This window comes from Temnothorax longispinosus, chromosome 3 (assembly GCF_030848805.1).
Source record: "Temnothorax longispinosus isolate EJ_2023e chromosome 3, Tlon_JGU_v1, whole genome shotgun sequence".
NCBI classification, from domain to species: domain Eukaryota; kingdom Metazoa; phylum Arthropoda; class Insecta; order Hymenoptera; family Formicidae; genus Temnothorax; species Temnothorax longispinosus.
Window position 1 is genome coordinate 6136129 of NC_092360.1, and position 20243 is coordinate 6156371.

Genomic DNA, 20243 nt, shown 5'->3' on the forward strand with positions numbered 1-20243 from the left:
GCGAACAGTGTGGATGAAACGTCGACCTATGACCCAATTGTTTGTAATTTATCAACGCGAACCCATGAGCAATAGCTGCGAATTGAACAATGAATTTCAATAGGAAAAATGTTCCCGAAGAACAAATATCTTTTTTAAAGCGACAACTCTTTTCGCAAAATTGAAAGATGATTGCGGTAAAGATGGTTGCTCAGAAGGGGAAATAATAAATAACCGAAACACGAAATTTTTTTATTAAATAATATTTATTTATTTTAAAAAAGCAATTAAAAAACATTCTTTATTAAATCTTTATTTATTAAATTTGTATTAAACAATTCTTAAATATTTATGAGAAATATTATTTGTGATGTGCCAGGAATTGGCATCTCATAAATATTTAAAATTTATGCGTTTTAGTGATTTCATCACTGGAAAGGCAAATCTTAAATTCTGTAATATATAGCGCCAAAAAATAATTTGAAAAAATGCGACTTTTTACGTAAAAAAAAAAAAGATTCATAGACTGACTCATAGAATCTCATTTGTAAAAAGATAATTAAAATTTTATGTGCAAACATACGTCATGAGATATATCATTCCATATATCTCTGTCGAGCGAATATTTTATAAATTATTTTCACGAAAAAAATTAGATTTATTATCTTTCGGAAACAACGCGTGAAAATATAATTTAATTATTATGAATGACTCCTTCCTGCATAAACTATTTTGTCCATCAATATAATGAAAAGAACACTTTATATATAATAGTTGTTCTAAAAGGCTTCATAAAAACATGCTAGACACAAAATATAGCGCCGTTAATATTCATTCGGCCTATAATGAGTTCTCGCAAGGCAGCGAATCGCCCACAAATTACAGGTAAGTGCCGACAGGAACGGATCGTCGCGTTTTAAAATATGAAGCCGACGATTTCTTGAAATCGTGAAAGAAAGCACGCGTCAGCGTGTCTAGTTTCATGCGATAAAAAATTTAAAAAATTGATAAATATTTTCGAGCAAATTTATCCCGTGAGATTTTTCGTCGGTCGAATCATCGATTAAAACAGTAACGAATCATATAGGAATATAAAAATACAATTAAAATATTCTCATGTTTATTAATTGTATCGCATCTTTTTTGTATAATTTTTCTTTATTAAGAGTTGTCAAGAGTTAGCAGCGGGTCGCCAAACATTTTCGCTGTGGCATATAGAAGATATATCTATATCATAGCGACTTATCGCTAAACGAGTCGCTAAACAAACTCGTTAAGCGCTTTCTTCGATGCTTTCAATTTACGATAATTTGTACGGACGTGTTAACTGTCGTGACGCATCTTGACTCTTTACACAGAAAAGAATAGCATTTCCCCCGCGCCATATGGCGGTAGTGCTTTCTGTATAGCTTCATCGCCGCAGAAAGATCAGTTATTTCAAGTCTGTATTAGGTCTGCATTTTTCTTGCGGCGTTGGAAGACTTGCGCAATTGCGCGTTCTAAACCCAAGTCTGTCTGGTTTCGCCGTGCAGGATCCGCCCCTGGGATGAATTCGGAATCATTGCCGCGTATACGGGCAAGCGAGCCATGTTGGTCGAGCCGAACGATGGAGACCAACTGTGGCGCTTGCTTACCCGTAGCCGTACACGCGCGCGGCACCACAACGTATAGACGGTAGACGTTGAGCGTCGACGTGGACGGGCGAGGACAGGAACCCTTTCTTTCGAGGACTCGTTCGTTCTGCCGGCGGCTCGGCTCGCCGGGGCCGGGGCCAATGGCCGGTCAAAGTCCCACCTTCGACGTTCACCAGCTCTGCCCCCTCGTCCTCCTCGCGCGGCCGCTCTTCGCGCTCTTTGCCGGTGTGTAGCGGTCACCCTTGGCGGTCGTCCTCCCATAGCTTCGCCGTCCCCTATGGCCCCCTCGACGTCCGAACTTCTTGCGCGTCCGACGCTCATGAAGGGGGGCCCGTCAAATCGGAGCGGAGCGGCGCGGCGCGGCTCGCCGCCGCCGACCCATCGCCGAGAATCCCGATTGCCTGACCCCCCGTTCGAGCACGTCGTTCCAGAATAAATCCTACCTCGCTGATCGATCAACGTGTGGATCGAATATCCATGTGAATGATGAAACCGAGGCTGATTCATGATCACGCGCGGGCGCATTATCTATATTCTACGCTTAAATTTGAACCCGTGACGGAAACTTTTCCTCCGAAGAATGATAAGAATAAAACGCGCTTCGGAGTGAGAATAACACTTAAATTCCCGAATCTCTTACGTAATACCTTTTATTTCAGAGTCAACATTCAAGATTCTCGGAAACGAAACTGATGAATCAAGATTTACTCTGCCCGCGCGCGGCACACGAACTTCGCGGGAACTTGGTTCTGGGGACAACGACAGAAAATCCATTCCGGCTTTATGGCGGTAATCCGCATTAGCGATTCCACCGGATTAGCGACCGACACCTCGTACAAGCGCAGAGAAATATGTAACGCGCGTCCCCAACGCGGGCACGTACGACTCGAGTTGCCTTTGTATGTACAGCCGCGGTATCGTATCGTAGGTATATAGGTATATCGTTTCGTTCCTATGATTCGCTCGGTTTAATAGCTGGATTTGTAATTGGAGCTCGCTCGCACACACGAGCCGAACGACATTCGTGGAGAATTGAAAGAAGCTATCCCAGCAATTTCAGTTTTAATTGATGATGCTACGACACACGCAACGCGCCGCCATTCGTCGATTAACTCGCGAGAACCAATGATTTATTCCCGGAACACGGGATTCATCTTCGTGAATAAATAATTATCTACCGCGAGTTAGTCTATTGATCAATGGTGCATATGCGTAATGCCGTTCCGGGGGCTATAAATTAAAATCAGAATATCCCATGCGTTGTAAACTCCTTCGTCTTCATTCGCCCCCTTAATTAATACCTCGAACATGCCGAGCGAGCAAGTCGCGAACAAGAGCCGTCGAGCGAACGTACATTTAAGCCGCTTGAGATTAATTTATTAGACTATTTCTGTCCACTGCTTCTCTTTGTCTCTCTCTCTTTGAATCTACATCCTCGTTGTTTACTCGCATCACGTTCCACCGCCACATACGAGGGTATATTAATTCATCGTGCAATGGCGGATTTGCTCGGGGCCTTGTATAACGTCCTCGTGTCATTGCGTGCTTGTAGCTATCCGGTTTTTTTTTTTTTATTATTTTATAATCGTTAGCTATGCGTGTGCAGCGTGTGACGTAGTTATATACATAAATAAGGCGATAATCCATTTTACTAAATAATAAAACGAGATATTTTTCGTCCCTCCAGCGTGAATGTTGGTCTTGGAACCTTACTGGAGAATTTCTCTTTAAAAATCCCGTCTTTTTAAATCCTACTAGCCAGTTTTCCTTCCGAGAGATTTCCAAGCTCTCCATTAAGGAAACGACAGGTTCTTCTTCTAAGGGAATCCTAAATTCTCCACTAGCGTCGCTAGTCTTACACTCACGTCTCACGTCTCACGTCTCTCGAAAGACGAGCGAATTCAACTCACGTTCCTGGCCGATTCTGAAAATGCTGCTGCTCGTCCAGCCGGTCACGTTACACGTGCGATGTAACGTGACCGCCACCGCTTTATTATTCCGATCTGGTCGTTAACGTCAGATTACTGTCTGCTCGCTATGGCATGCGAGTCGGCGCGACGAATCGTCATAGAGATGAACGTTTCCTTCGGGATAAATACAGCCCGGCACGCGTAGAGTCAGGCTGCGTGTAACGAGCGCGTCATTGTACAACGCTGCTCTCTAATTTATTAGATGTCGTTGTGTGAATGCCCTTTCATGAACGCCCACCGAGGTAATGTATGTGACGTCACATCGTGTATAAATTGATACGTAAAGTCGCCGATGGGATGGCATATTAAGATACAATTGTGAATTCTCATCGGACGAAAAATTAAAATTAAAGGATATGTTAAAACTATATGACAAACGAGAGATTTCATAATACTTAATATTAATATTTTGTATTATCCTTAATACAATATATTATATGCGATCGACCATGTGATGATTTAACATATTATTTTGGGATAATTATATATTAATTTTTTTTTATTACCAACTTTCTGTACATTTTAATATTTTGATTATTAAGTATTTTATTAAATTAAAAATTATATTTTTTTCTTCAAATTTATATTGTCACATTTCATATGAAAGAGATTAGATAATTTTTATCAAGAAAGGTATGGTTCAGATATGGCTAAACAATGCTAAGCGTTTATGATAAAAGCCGTGGTATTTCCTACAATATTGTCATCATTTACAGTACATAAATGGCTTGATCTACTATCTTTGTGCACACATGATATCCTGAAAGCTTGTAAACGAGAATATACAATTTCATTTTCAAGGATATAACATTTTATATATATATATATATATATAGTATTATTAAAAAATATGTATTATATTATGTAAAATATATAAAAGTATATATTACATTAATTATACATGCTACATAATATAATACATTTAATGCTATTTAGTGTATAAGTTCAAGGTTGCAATAATTACTATTTAGGCGTAATTAAAATGATAATTACTGCAACTAATTACATAAAAAATCAAGCGCAAGTAGTACTCATTAATGCGCTCTAACATTTCGATCTTGCGCATCAAGATTCGTCGGCAAGGTTTAAACTCCACGGTTCTCCCCTTCGGATAATGACGGCCAATTTCGTTGGCGTGCGGGAAAATTTAGTTCGCTAATGCAGTTCAAGTGCAATAACGTACCTGATGATCGCGGGAGGGAAGTGAATCGCAATTGCTTGGACCTCGAGAACGCGACGCGCGCTCCGGGCCTGCCGTTCGTAATCGCGGAGGGCGACACGCACGTGCAGAGGCCTCCCTCGTTAACGGGCCCCACACCTACGCGTTCTCGTGACGCGACGCAGTATAATGAAATCGACGTCTATGTAGGAAAACTAAGGTCACGACACGTTGTTTCTAATATTAGCGGCGGCCAATCGTGCCGTGATCCCCGGTGATCTTTACGGCTGTCATTTGCATCTTAATTATTGCATGTTATTGCTACTCCCGTTAATTGCGGGATTTCGTTACCTCGTTTCGTCAGTGCCGAATTTAGAGAAAAAAATATTTACGTGAAAACTCATTTGTTAACACAAATGTAATATATGACCATAGATGAGGAAACAATATATTATGTTACTTTGGAATATGCTTATTTATAATTTCAAGAATTACTTTATTTTATGAATAATGTTTAAAACATTTTTGCGCATTACATTTTAAGCATTGTCAAAACAGAAATAAAACATTAGAATGTCACGGCACCAACAGTTCAAACACGACGCCTGATTAAGAGCCACTTTAGTCTTGAACTTATCTCTTCTTATCTATTTTATAATGTTAAATATAAATAAAGTGACGGATAAGAAAATACTACAGTTTTTTTCATATTTTTCCAAATTAACAGCGGCTCCATGTTGAATCCTGAGCGATTACAATCGAGGAGTTCAATGTTCAATCATCATTTATCATTAACCAAATAAGACGTGCTTTAATATCGTTTTAATACCTTAATCGCCCGGATAGTGGATTCCTGAAACAAGTTTTCCTTCTACACCCACGCCCTTCTTACTTACCATTGACCTACAAAAGTTGCGCGCTTATTGCGCGACGAACCGTCAGGACAGAAACGGGGTCACTAAAGAGAGAAAGTGAGAGAGAAAAAAAAGACAAAATTGAAGACAAAAACTTGATCGTTGCTTAATCGTTGGTATTTATTAGTTTAACTTCACAAGAGAAAACATTTTGTATTAAAATATATATATATATGTATATATATAACATTCTCATTCCTTAGGAGGGCAGTGTTTTCTGGCCGCGATTGAACCACGCGCGGTCGAAGAGCGAAGAGACGATAAGTAAAAAAGATACATATAAGAATATAATTTCCTGCTCGACCTGGATGCGGCGACGTGTCTCTGTTCTTCGTTCTTCGAGTGTGTGTGTGTGTGTGTATGTATGTGTGCCGGCAAGCACGGTGCCCTTTTCTCGGACCTTGCTACAAATTACTCTTAATCGCAACGATTCGGCATTTGGCGATCGGTGCAATTTCGGTGCGAGATCCGATCCCGACGCGCGAGAACGATCCACGGCGATGGGCGTAAAGCGCATTTTCCTCCGAGCGGCGCGGCGGCGGCGGCGGTCCCCCGGTCGGGGGAGGGAAACTCGCCGGAATCACACCGATCACGGATAACAAACACCCGTGACGACATTCGTCGTTCGACGCCGACGACGTGTACAGCTACCGTTTCTTAAGCCCTATCGTCATATCGCAGATAGCATATCTCTCCTACTCCTACCTAATTCTTATAAATATCGTCGATACATCAATGACGGGGGGAAGAGAAAAAAAAATCAATCCTAAATGTATAAAGAAGGCAACATGTGTCTATCGATTATTTTGTGCGCCCTTCTCATCGACACATTCGAACGAATGCTGTACCATTCTCATCTATGTACTTTGTGTATCTCTCCCCTTCCACAAAGATACTACATATTTATTCTACTATAATTGTTTTTCTGGCTTATCACTGTGTTGCAGTAGGCGCGAGAGCTTGGGCGACCACCCTTCTCCCTATCCTTTTTTTTCTTCTCCCTTCCGGTTGAACAGAAATCGGACAAAGCAATACATGTGTATATATCGGCAGCGCGATATCCTATCTACTCGTCGCGATGCATCTCTACCGCTGGAAGCGCCGTATCCAAAGACGTATACGAAAGGAAGCGAGAGGAGTTCTTATCTACGCTTGGCAGGATGCAGGCACTTTTGGTTAGTTACACGGCGTATGATTCCGTTACAGCTATATCTCGTCTCGAATGCACATGGATATCCTGTCTCTACTCGAGCGTGCGCAACTGCAGTTTCCAGATAAAGCCGCAGTTTTCAGATAAACAACGCTTGCTCGGCTCTGGTTCCGACGTAATTTTCCATGTCTTTAATCAACGGAATGTCGGTGCATTTACGCGGAAATCACATCCCCTTTCTCCTCCTCTAGAATTTCATCTCTATTGGACTTCACAAAGTCTCTCGATTACGGAGATCACGAATTTCGTAAACTTCGAAAATAACTTCCACGGAGGCGAAAAGGGTGTGCGTGTACAATAAAAAAATTGTATTTGTTTTTTCGTTCGAAAACGACCGCAGTCTTTATTGGAATGTCGATTACTTGTATAAGGGAATGCACTTTGTATCTAAACGCTAACCAGGCACTTGTTAGGCGTAACGCACATGGTGAGTGTCGCGGTTAAATTTTTCTAGGAAGTAACATTGAAACGATGAAGACAAATGCCGGCCGAGACAATCATTATTGCCGCGCGAGAAACGGAAATAAAGCGAGGTGGAAGGGAAGAACGCCTACACGAAAAAAAAAGAGATGTATATTATGCAAATTCTAGCGTTATCTCCGACCGATGAGTGACAGGTTGAAGCCTCGGAGAAAGTAACGCGATATGATATAACAGGACAACAGCGTTGCGTTCGTCGTTAATAATAATTCTATCTCGCGTATACATCTAAAGGCGATACAAAATCACGACGACGTGGAGTGTTTCGATTACCTGGCAGTCTTACTTTGAGCACATAGATCTTTCGGAAATGTTCTAGATGGCAAAGAAGCGAATAATATAAAATCGCGCCGCGTTTTATCCTCTCTCTATATAACTCCTTTTATCTCTCTAATAAATCCTACAGCGCTACCCATCCGTATGTTCCGTACACGTTTTGTCGCCGAAAATGGGCGTTTTTCTTTTTACGCGTTCGAAACACGAAACTGACGGTTGCATTACAATGTCGCATTACCGTGATATCGGAATGTCTGTATTATATCTACTATTAAATCTACGCTGATATTCGATTCACTAAAAATTTTTCTTCTTTTGAGAACTGTTAATTATAGAATGCACTTGCAAACTTTTGATTTTTCTTTCAAGGAAATCTCGATCCCAAATTATCGTGTACACTGATAAAGAGATATCGGGAATATTGACGTGTCATTTTCAATATACAATTGTGTCGGTACAAGATTAAGATAAGAAAAACACGGGTTGCCGAATAATAAGTTTATAGACCGGTCGTATCAGTTTTCTAGCGAAATAGATCGCGAGGCATTTTAGTGTCGCGCAATTCCCCGAGCACTACATCCTGAACGTTTAAATCCTTAAGCGTTATCTCGGTGCCGTTATCTTGATAAAACTTGTGGACAATCGTCTCGAGCGTCAAATCAACGGGCTGTTAATTTTTCACGCTCGCATATCTTACGCAGCAGAAAGTGTCGCTGACTACGGGCTACCGGGCAGGTCGTCACGTTTCGAACTCCGTCGAATAACACAAACGCGAGTCGGCTCAGGTAGTAATGCGATATTAGGTATTCCACGTGAACACGTCAGTGGGATATTAAAAGTAAGTGACGTTCGCTCGCGGTCTACGTGCAGAATATACGAACGGTAAAAGGTAGCGCTCTCCCTTTTTTTTTTCAATATTTATTTATCGTTTACCTCTACGTGTTGAAATATCTGAACTATCACTTGTGAAACGCGTGTGATGTCGATGGACGAGTGAACTAAGAGCAAACTGCATTTCATCGTTCACGTAATATTACGTTATATCGCACATAAATTACTTAGTATAAACAATTTAGATGTCTTCATTTACGCGCAGTACAGTTTTTTAACGTTACGTCAAAACGTCACCGCGTTGTTACAATAACATTCGCCGATTCATGGTACCCCAGTCTTACATATATACCATTAAAAAAAAAAATCGCTGGCAGACGTGTACATACTTGTAGCGTTGCGACTTGGCCCCTCGACGCATCACACTTTTATATCGTAAGTCCGTGTTGTAAAAAGGAATTATGGCGAAGAATAATCTGTGTGACGACTTGGTCTATTCAAAAATATACATTAATTTTACGTCGTATAAAAGAAGAACTGATGCGCGCGAGATACAGCGCGTCGATTTTGTAACCTAGTTTATAAATCTAAATTTCTCGGTACTCGCGATACAAAATCGCGGGCACCATTCTTTTTTGTGCGCGGAATGACGAAGAAGACGCGCGTTTAATATCTACGCACTTATGCATAATACATTCACACGCACATACACACACGGCACTCCCTCTCTCACTCTCCCATCTCCCTCTTTCTCCCCCTCATTTTCTCTACATGCTCACCATACATGTACAAATCAATTTTTCCTCTCTCTCTCTCTCTCTTTCTCTCCTATAACATATATATATATATAGCAACCTACAATGTACATGCGTGTTCTTACGACACGCTTCTAGGATATAAGAAAGATCAACGTGATCGGTAGCGTAAAGAAACCAAAAGTTAGATTAGGTTCGCGGGGGGCGGCGAGCGCGATTTCCCCTCGCGTGAAAGCGATCGAGGGGGAACTTCGGAGTCGCGGCGCGAGAACCGACAGACTCTCGGCGTACGAACGCGCGGATGCTGAAATCTTTTACCGAACACTCCCCGCGAGGAGATAAATCTCACCGCGAAAGGGCACGTCCGGTCTCTGCTTTTACGCGCTCACAGGATCGTCGCCGGCCCGCGATTCACGCGCCGAACTCGAGAGACATGAAAACGCTCGATACAATGGAACGAGGAAAAAAAAAGAAAAGGAAGAAAAACGAAGAGAACAGCTAAGGCAGGAATGGCTGCTGAAATAGCACGCGAACGCCGTCCCCCGCTTTATCACACGATCCAAGTCTGCGAACGAAGGGCTTCCGAGAGTGCCTCTGGGAGCACACTCGCCCTTTTGTTTCCATTTTCCTTTAAGCTCTCTTTCACGGTTGTTTCTCTTTCTCTCCTCGTTTTCGTCGAAGGACAGATCCCCCTCGTCCTCGGGGATGATCGCTTTCGAAATGGCGAAAAAGCTGCGACAATATGCGGGGCACAGTGGGCATAAGTTGCCGGCGCGCGCTCACGCGGAGCGGCGTGACAATGGGAACCCCCCGGCGCCGCGGCGCGGCGGGCGTGCGGCTCCTTCCCCGCATATTTCCTTCGTTCTCGAGTATATATTCCTACGAGGCAGGCCGTCGTTCCGTTCCATGTACCTTCCTTACGGACGTACACGGCTACACGAGGAGCTCCGTAGGAATGCAAGCGCGAGGAACGGACGCGCGCAGGAGCGCGGCGAGGCGCTTCGCGGAAGGCTAGATTTTTTTTATTCTCCGCGCGCGCGTGGAATGACGTTCGTGATGAGGGGGGCTTTATCCGCGGTTGCGTGTGAGCCCCGCTCGCGAAGTACATGCGTGGATGGGAACGATAACGGTGACGCAGGCCAACAAACTTGCTCCGATCTTCATGTCACCGGCTCGATTTCGTGTTAATTTGGCGTTAAAAAAAAATATGAAAGAATACGGTCCATCTTAATTTCCTGATCGATTAATTATCGTAATTACACGAATGTAAAACAATCGAGTCGAGCTGCGGTCGTGTGACTGTTCGTCAATTAATTGTTCGTACGTCATGGCAAAAATAATCGGATGACTCGAGCTGCCTCGTAGGATACATGCCTCGTAAAGCAATCTATCGTTTTAACGCTTATCTCGGTCGGGAGTTTCATTTCTATATTTATAAAAATAAAGGAGAATAACTTCCGTTTTCTTAAATTAACGTGAATCATTTTTACATGAGACTGATTGAAAGAAATTGTATTCGATTGATACGATATACCAAATTAATTTATCACAAACTGAAAAGATGTTTTAATCTATATAAAGAAAAAAATAGGCTATTTGTTGTAAGAATAAAAAATCCGACAATTTGTGTTACTCATTACGAAACACAATTCGCTAAAATCCAATATATAAATGATAATAAACAATAGACGGGGTAAGAGTCCGACGCGTGGAGTCGACGAGTTGTGGAGCCGCGAAGTTCTTGCTCGAGGAAATGTAGGAATGCGCGAGGGTAAAATGAAGGAAGCGGACAAATGTAGAAAACAAGTGGAATGGGCGGCGTATAAAATCGATGGGAAACTCTCCGCAGGTGAAAGGATCCGAAGACGAGGTGAGTTCGACGCGAAGACGAGGAGAGGCGAGGAGACGGGCGGCGAACTGCTGCGCGCTTTGTCTTCGCACCGCAAACCCGACGTCGAATGGAAGCGTGTACTCGCGCGTAAAGAGGTACGGCGAGACATAAAAAAATCTTGTCCTAACTACCCGGGGCCCAATTGCACCGACGCTAATGCTGACTTCAACCTCGATCGACTCGGGGATCCTGCCTGAATTCAGAATTGGAATCGGGAGAGAGCGGAGAAACCGATCTAAATTCCACGTCGATAACAACACTTGTTAATTATACATAATTAGACATAATTAGCTAATTATACTTATTTATCTATTAAATTACCTATAAATTGAAATAAACAAAGGTTTTTTGTTTATCAATCCCGATTCGTCAAGCGGATTAACTTATCTCGATTGACTAAATCTCGCTTCTTTATCGACGTACATCTAGATCGGATTAACATCCGTTCGTGTGAATTGACAATCCATAATTGACTCCGATCGAATTAATTCGGAGCATCCCTGATCGTTCATCACGGTGACGATTAAATTCAAGGATCAATTTAAAACTAATTCCAATTAATTCGATCTTCCTTCCTTGTCTGTAACATGAATAAAATACAATATATAAAGGCTAATAGTCCTAGAGAGAGATCAGATAGTCGTCGGTGCAATTCAACCTAAAAACGCAAACAATTCTTCCAATCCTCGCTTTGTATCCGCGATATCGGTATGGCTGTCTCCCCCTCACCCCCTCAATCTCTCCTATTCTCGTCTCTAATCCGGAGACGGTCCTACCGTTCGCTTGTTCCCTATGTCGGGCGGGGCATCACTCCGGGCAGAGAGATGAGGAACCTTCCGGAGGACTCGGGGAGCGTCCCTTGAAGAAAGTCCTTCCCGACCGTACGGCCGTTAAACGCTCTCCTTGCCCTGGAGCTTAGTCGCGAGATCGGCGATGAGCTGCTTGTACACCAGCGGATCGATGTTCTTGCCGAGCTGATAGAGGACGAACCAATCGCCGATCTGGCACTTGTCGTTGATGGTCTTGATCTGCTCGTGCGGCGAGAGACGCGAGCGCGCTCGCAGCAGCACCATCCGCACCTTCGGCCCGAGTACCACCGCCGCGCGATAGAGCAGGCTGAGGCCGCTCAGGATCGACAGGATGATGAACCAGAACCAGAGGAACACGTAGATCTTCTCGTTGACGATGTTCAGCGGGAGCACGCAGAGACCGTCGAATTTCTGTACCGTGCCGGACGCACCGTATTTGTGGAACGTGCACTTGGTCACCTTCGGGAACACCTTGGACATGGGGTCGATACGCTCCTCCGGCTCCATCTCCGTGAACCTGATGACGTCGGAGCCGTACGTGGTGAACTCGCCGTCCAGGAAGAAGTCTATGAAGAAGATCTGACCGACCACGTTGACGAAGTTCAGTAATTCGCACAGGAAGAAGCGGTACGCGTAGAAGTTCTGCGAGTGGAGGTTCGAGGCGAAGTAGTCGACCAGCAATTTACGCCGGTCGCTCTTGCAGTCCTCGCTTACCACCGGACAATTGAGGTCGAGCACCAGCATCTTGATCCGGCCGCCTTCCCACGTTTTCCACAGGTAGCGCGGCACGTAAAAGAGAATCGCTTGGAAGAAGAGGGTGAAGCAGACCCACTGATAGTACTTGTGATACTTGACCTGGTCCTCGCCTTCGACGTGGGCGGCGACCCCGGGCTGCACCAGGTCCTTACCGACGATCCCGGTCCGGTCCGGGATCGTGAAGGTCGAGTAGATCCAGCAGTAGGTGTCCATCACGTGCAGGGGGATCTCGTCGACGATGCAGTCGATCGGGTCGCCGATGTACTGCCGGGAGGTCACCAGCAGGGAAAAGACGACCAGGCCGATCACGGTGGCCTTGTAGTGCAGCCGGAACACATTGTTGTCGATGCACACGGAGTCGAGCTTCAGCAGCCCCTTCACCGAGCCGAACACGTCGAACATGGTGGCGGCTGTGCGTCGTTTTACCCTCTTTCCTACCTTTTCTCACTATACAATCGATTCCTCTCTCTCTCTCTCTCGTCCTCGCCGTACGCGCGGCTTGCACACGCGTCACCGATGCGTCCGACCGGTCCGGTCACAAACCGAATTCGTTTTGTCCCAGTGTCTGGCCGTGCAGCGCTGCAGCCTCCACCACGTCCACGACGCGACACCCGTCGTGCGCGTTCGAGTCACGCTCGGCAGCTTCCGCGCTTCCTCGTTTCTCACTCGCGTAAACGCCAACCCCTCGGTGGCGGCGACGGCGGCGACGGCGGAGCGGTGGCCGATCGGCGTTACGTTAATTCGTTCCGTCTCGCGGCGGGGCACACGTGCGCTCACGCTCCTGCTACACGCCCGTACTACGCGGCGTCGCGTTCGGCGGATTCCTACTTTCCTTACGTTCGCGCGTTCAACAACACGCTATCGTCGCGCGCACGCGTTCACTACACTACGTTACCGAGCGTCACCGGAGCGGCTCTGTCGTAATGGCTGCGCTCGAGACGCCGTATACGCGACACAAGCGCACGCGAGGACACGACGCGCGTTCCACGAGCTGCTCCCTTTTCCTTGCCTCTCTTTCTCTCTCTCTAGTCCTCTCCCCCTCTAGCGGCCTCTCCGTCTCGCTCGCGCGCCGCGCGATTCCCTCCTTCTCCACCTTGTGGACGGACTCGCAGGGGCCGGGCCGGTCGGGGACCGAGAACTGTTCGCTTTGCCGCTTGTGTGCGGCGCGGCAGGGAGCAGGGAGTCTCTCTCCGTCCCCACCCACAACGCTACAACACTGACTTTACTCTTTTACTCACCCTCCTAACCCTGTCCGTTCTCGTCCCTCTCATTCTACGCCGAGCGGCTTCTCGCTCTATCCCATACTACGATCGGCGCGCGCTCGGCCGATCTCGGTTTTTCGTCTCGTGGCGCGTTCGGCGGACGTCGGCCAGCCTCGGGCACCGTCGTTCGCCTCGCCGCGCCGCGCGGCGACATGACTCTCGCATGGTTGTTACCATGGCGACTGGCTACCGATGCCGCGGGAGCGTGGGATACTCCGAGAGCACTTTGATCCGTCTGCAATGTCTGCATCCAGTCGCGATCGGCGCGCCAAGTCATTAATTCTATTCTTTTTTTGCATCTATTAGAGCCATTATTCTCTATATCTTCAAGGTGTACAGAATATATTTTTTGTATTTTCATTATGTTGATAGAGTTATTAGGTAGAATTTAAGACAGATTTAAGCGAACTTCTAGTCCGAATTTTAATTTGGATGTAACATATATGGAAATTCAAGCCTGAAACATACCGCATCAATTAATATTGAGCGTTGACAGCAAAAAACTAAATTTTTTTTCCTATTCAAGTATTCACGCTGTAGCTGTATTATAAATAAAAACAATATATGTATTAGTTTACCAATTTCAATGGTAAATGGCGAATAAAAACGAATGCGTTTCGAATTCGTGTCTTAAACAAGTTGATTCTTAAATATCTTTTTTTATACATTTTATCTTAGGTTCTCTCACAAAATGGGTTCCTGTTTTACATCTTTCAAATCATGCTCGTATGTGAAAACTTTGTTCTATTTTTAAACCTGCTGCAACGAAAGAGACTGAAAAGCAAGCGGGAATATCAAATTTATCGTGCCATATCGTTGAAAAAGCCCGCAAATTGTTTTTACGTTTGCCTCTCTGGGTCAGTGACACAGAATTACACGTTCTGGAGTGTGACGTAACCCATGAATGAAAACTGGTGAAAAACTGTACTGCTGTAACTTCTTTCTTTTTTTTTACGCGCGCAACATTGCGTGACAAAGCGTGACGCTCGCATGACGCAAGGATAATATCTTTATCCAAACGTGTGTGGCTTGTGCCGCGAAGGTCTCACGCCGTTTTACTCGTGACATTTACTCTGAGAGACTTGCGCGGATCTTATAGCGCGAATTATACGCTACGGAGATTATAGTAGTAACAACAGTATTACGGCTATAGCTATATGGTAAAAGATGAGCAACGGTCGCATTTCTGAGCTCAGGAATTCGGCCGGGTCTACTCTAAATCCCTTCCCGTCATTGATTTTCTCAAGAGAAAACCTTTAACGAGTGCTTTTTTCTTTTGTCCAGGTCCAGAGCGCAGGTCAAAGGGAAACTAAACTTCTGGGAAACTGTTAAGGAGATTTAGGAAACTTCTAAATCTGTACAAGAGTTTTTCTACCTGGTCTTCGGCAAAAGGAAAAATTTTCGTACTGGAAGACTCAAGTTATAATATTCGCCGTAATATTTAACTGATTATTATGCTGAACTAGTAATTAACTTGGTAAGTGATTTGTTTATCTTGGTAATACCACGGTATCAATATACCGAACAAATATCCCGCAAATATTTTACATTATTAATACATTGAAAATTAATTAAATAATTGAAATTACAACTTGCACTAAGCGACTAATGAATATTTAAGCGTAATCCACTACATTATTGTAATCATATGCATCATTAATATAAAGATATTAATCATTGTATAATTATATTATGCAAATTAGTGCTTTAATTAGTGCGTTAATTCCACTCACATCCTGCGCACCGAATCGTAAATCATTCATGATTATCGTACGCCATCAGGCACGTGATCCAAATATAGACCTAGTGTGATGAAACCTACACCTCTTCGCTGATTAATTATTCTCGCTAAATCTATATTTAACAGATTACCGCTTAGTCTATCGAGGACCGAGTAACGGATAGGGATACCTCGGTGAGACATCGTGTTCGTATATCATCGTTCGCGAGTAACGTCAGCAGGATAACGTTATCTAGCCGAGCAGCCCTATCGTGTTGCGTTGAGAAAGCGTCAGACGTTAAAGTATATAATAGCCAGCTGTTTGAGTCATTTCGCAGAAGAATCGCGTCCGAGTAACGTCATCTCGTTATCTGCCGTCTTCAGGTAGGACCTTATACTCACCTTACCAGGCACGGGTTCGGATGAATCAGCGAGCTGTTTCTCGCGAAAAAGGATCTTTAACTCTGGTAGCACCACGAAGGGGCCGTAAAAAACTCAAAGACCAAGGAATTCAAACCGGTTGAGCTTGGTCGATTCAAATTTCGAAGCCACTCGGACAAAATAATCCTTTTATTTACTCGTGACATTATTGGCGAACATATTTTCCGCCTCTGTCGTGTTTCGACGAAAATTGATTGTTTCACGCGAAACGATTTCTTTAATTATATACGATATATATATAACCGGGTTTTCTGTCGGGTCCGACGCACTCGGGAAAAAGCTAGTAATAAATTGCAATTTTAGTTTAAAGTAATTTCAACGTTTCATCAATAAAAATCTTATAACTCCCATCTGAGTGGATCTTATCCTCTCTTTACGCGACGTAACTCGGATATAATACAATTGTACATACATTGACTGGCACAATATTGATACCAGATAAGCGATATATCTATCAATCGCGAAAAACGTAGATAAGGTAAATTATATTCTATATCTCGTTCAATCATCTGGTGATCTTACAGCCGTTCTTATTGATATACGTAATCTGATCCGAAAGATAAAAACCATAATATTACGGTTATTGAATTTACAATCGGTATTACACGTAATATCGCTACGTGTGATCCCGCACGTGCTTGCGAAACTCGGACACGACGTTTAACCCGAGAATATAGTTACTTGAGATGATTTTTACACCCCAACAGAAAAAGAAGCTTTTAGTTACAGTAGTTTACTGATTAAGAATACCTATTTTTTAATTTCTCCTTACTTTTTTTTAAATATGTTGAGTAAATCTATATATATAATAGTGTCAAATATTGATAAATTGTAGAATAATCAATAATATACAATATGTAATTAATAATAGTGACTTCTAAGTGAAGTGTAAGAAACACCCCAGGTGATTGCCGGATCTGACTACGTTCTTGAATTAATATTAATTTAAATATTAGTTCTGGTCAGTCTCTTTTTAAATAGAAATTTACTATTAATTTCGTTTAGTATTATCGTTTTCAGATTAATATCGTGATATTGTATCGTTTATGATTTGAAAAGAGAAAGAGTTATCTGTTTACCAACATATTTTATTGTAAATTTACAGATACCAGAAAGTAATGATTAGCCATTATTTTTTTAATAATTCAATAAACTGCGTATATATAGATCGTGATGTCTCATTAAAAGAATTTATTTATGATAAAAAAACTAGCTACGTAGCACGACTTTATGGCCATCCTACATATGATTCAATGCACACAAAACTCGATAGAATATGTCAGATAAAGTCGTCAGATTTTATTATAAGTGACATAGTGGTGATTTATTATCTCACGTTTCACAAGAAAGTAATGAATGTAAACAGTTTTATACCTGTCACAGAACTCATACGCTCAAGGACGGTCCTGTGGCGCAACGGATAACGCGTCTGACTACGGATCAGAAGATTCCAGGTTCGAATCCTGGCAGGATCGTGGAAATTCTTTTTCTTATTTTCTTTGCTCGATTCGAATTTTATTCGATTTTATTTTGAAGAAATCGCTCTTTTTCAGCAGAAATGATTAATTTTTACTGAAACGTCACTGGTTTCAAAAAAAGATCTGAATATTGCATATTATCTGGTAGATACTCTCTTTAATGAACTTGGATGATTGAATTTCTGAAGAATTCATTATTTATCCATTTATTTTATTCATTAAAACAAATGTTATGCTTTCTAAGAAACGTTTTGAATAATAAGATTATAACAAGATTTTTATTCTATGTTACTTTTATGAAACGATCTTTAATTGAAAACTATGTGAATACATGTTATGTGCTTGGCCAAGTTCGTTTTTAGTTATATTTGTCAAGAGACAAGTATTCTCATATTGATAAGTACATTAGTCATAGATACATTCTCACTATTCAATCAAATGAGATCTAAATACTGAACATGTTAATAAACCATAAAAAAAATGAAACAAGCAGAAGATACTTCCTACAATCTTTTATGTTATTTTTTAACGTAAATGATAATTTTATACTAAAGTTCCACGTGTAGAGCGATATGTATTTCTAGATACAATAAAATTGAAGAATGTGTATATCCTATTCTTTCATTAATTGGTTAATTATTAAATTTCTTAGGACATTTAAGAAGCTTCGTATTTCCAGAGAAATGAAAAAACGAATAATTTTAGTGTAACAAACTAGGGTGACATTTCCATATAAATATCCTGCTATATTTTTCATATTAAGGATGTTCCCATCTCAATTTGGATTATATATTTTATAATACACAAATATCTAGCTCTTTAAACGATGTAATTCGTATCTCTTGACAAGAGATCTTTCATTTATCAGCGTAATTGGTGTGATGTTATGATATTATCTTTTATTGTGTATACTTACATAGAAGTCATACATTATATTCTATTATTTCTATTTACTCATTTGATTTTGTCATACTGTGTCTCTGTGTTAGAAATAGGCCGGGTTAAGGAAGGTCCTATCGCATCTGCTCTCGTATCATATTTAGAGTCATGGTCGCGCATATGTTTCCGTCGTTATCGCGAGCGCAACGCGTGTAAAAGAATATACCTTACTTAACGTTGCGCCCAGCACTAATTGCTGTCGCGCGTACTCGACGGGTCAAATAAATTAACCCGTCGCCGTTGATTTCTTGTTGCATGCGAGGGCCGATGGTAAGGGGCGCGTAAGCCAAGAAGGGCCATCAAGAACGACAGGAATCCGGCGGCTATTTCGACGTGTAACACGCCTTCGTGTCTATGCCTTCTTTGGGTTAATGAAAAGACGCGCTTCTGATCTTTGAACGTCATTTTGTGATTCAAAAATAGACGGAGAGAATGTTACATGTAGATAGACAGTTAATATATTAATATATTTTTGAATGGAAATTTTGCATGTTTCAAATTATGTATATTTATTTATCAAAATAACTTTAATTGTTTTGTCTTATCGTGAATAATTACGACCATTTTGTCACTTGATTTTTTTGTCACGAGCAATTACTATCATCATTGAATCTAGATGAATTTCTGAAGTTTTTTATCGATCTATGATTTTTGAACAAATATCTTAATTTGTTAAAAAATATTAATTTATGTGATGCTGTAAAGGTATATGAGTTTTAATTCTAGATTAACTCTTGATTTAAATTAGAAGTAAAAAGCTTTAATAAATGATGGAAAAGAATAGCGTTTTTCTTATTTTCGCGAAAAGTTACGCCGGCGTTTGATGGAAACTAATTTTAATTTCTAAGCTTTACACTTAACGTACGTCATCTCTTTTACAGCTTTATTTCCATTTCCTGTGATTAAATTCCGAGGAGGAAACTGGAGGATCTTCTCCATCCGTGACTTTACAGTGATAATCTAATCAACGTTTATGATACGACAACCATGACCACCAGTCCCTCTCAAAATTCGAGGTCGGTGATCTTCTTGGTATTTCAACATACATGAGAGTTGGTTTGTCTTGAAAAAGAAGCTGCGATAGCCAAGTGAAGTTGAGTGAAGCCGAATTCTTATTAACTACAATACTACGTTATCCTACGTTTCTATCTGTTATGCTAATATAATAAAGTGCTATATAATAAAGCAACTTTACCAATTTTTTTTCTCCAGACGTGTATATTTTGTAAAGTTATGCAAATATTGTAATTATTTATTTTATTTTTATAAATTTGATTTATGAGAAAAAATGTTTAATAATAAGTGATAAAATTTTTAATATATAAGGCAAATCTCACTCCCGACTTCTCGTTTTTTTTTTTTTATTTTTTAAATCTATATTGTATCATATTAAATACATTCTGCAGCATTTACAATTTGGCCTTTTAAATACAAGAGATGAGAATTGCTTCTACTCGTTAAAATCTTTTTTTCTCTCGAGACACGTTTTCGTGGAATACGGTACTTTTCTCCATTCGAGACTCCCTCAAATTCGCAAATGGATTGGCTTCATATGAGATCGTCAGTTTTCGAAATGGAATTTTGGCAATGCGACACAAACCGTTGCGACGTCGGCCGGCCAGCCGGGCATTTCTATGAATCAGCTCGAGAATTTTTGACTGCGACGGGTTTCTCTTACCTGCGGCCTGCGGGTAGGCGTCGACGCGGCACGATTCTCGATACATCAGCTGGTGCGGGTA

General features: G+C 41.9%; 1 protein-coding gene, 1 long non-coding RNA gene and 1 other non-coding gene across 7 annotated transcripts in view; 2 read left to right on the plus strand and 1 right to left on the minus strand.

The window, feature by feature from the left end:
* Nucleotides 1-19702, plus strand: part of LOC139810402 (uncharacterized) — a 162586-nt gene extending 142884 nt beyond the window's left edge. For 2 of the 5 annotated variants that reach the window (XR_011731317.1, XR_011731321.1), the window contains 2 exons: nucleotides 15211-15403; nucleotides 15794-19702. This is a non-coding gene — a long non-coding RNA (uncharacterized lncRNA). The remainder of the gene's footprint in view (nucleotides 1-15210; nucleotides 15404-15793) is intronic. The other 3 variants (XR_011731319.1, XR_011731318.1, XR_011731320.1) reach the window with 3 other exon arrangements.
* Nucleotides 5758-13603, minus strand: Inx2 (innexin 2). The gene has a single exon (XM_071773925.1). It carries the CDS (start codon nucleotides 13064-13066, stop codon nucleotides 11990-11992), a length of 1077 nt encoding a protein of 358 aa, XP_071630026.1. The 5' UTR covers nucleotides 13067-13603; the 3' UTR covers nucleotides 5758-11989.
* On the plus strand, nucleotides 17490-17562 carry Trnar-acg (transfer RNA arginine (anticodon ACG)). The gene has a single exon. It is a non-coding gene; the product is annotated as a tRNA-Arg (tRNA).
* Nucleotides 19703-20243: the final 541 nt, after the last annotated feature.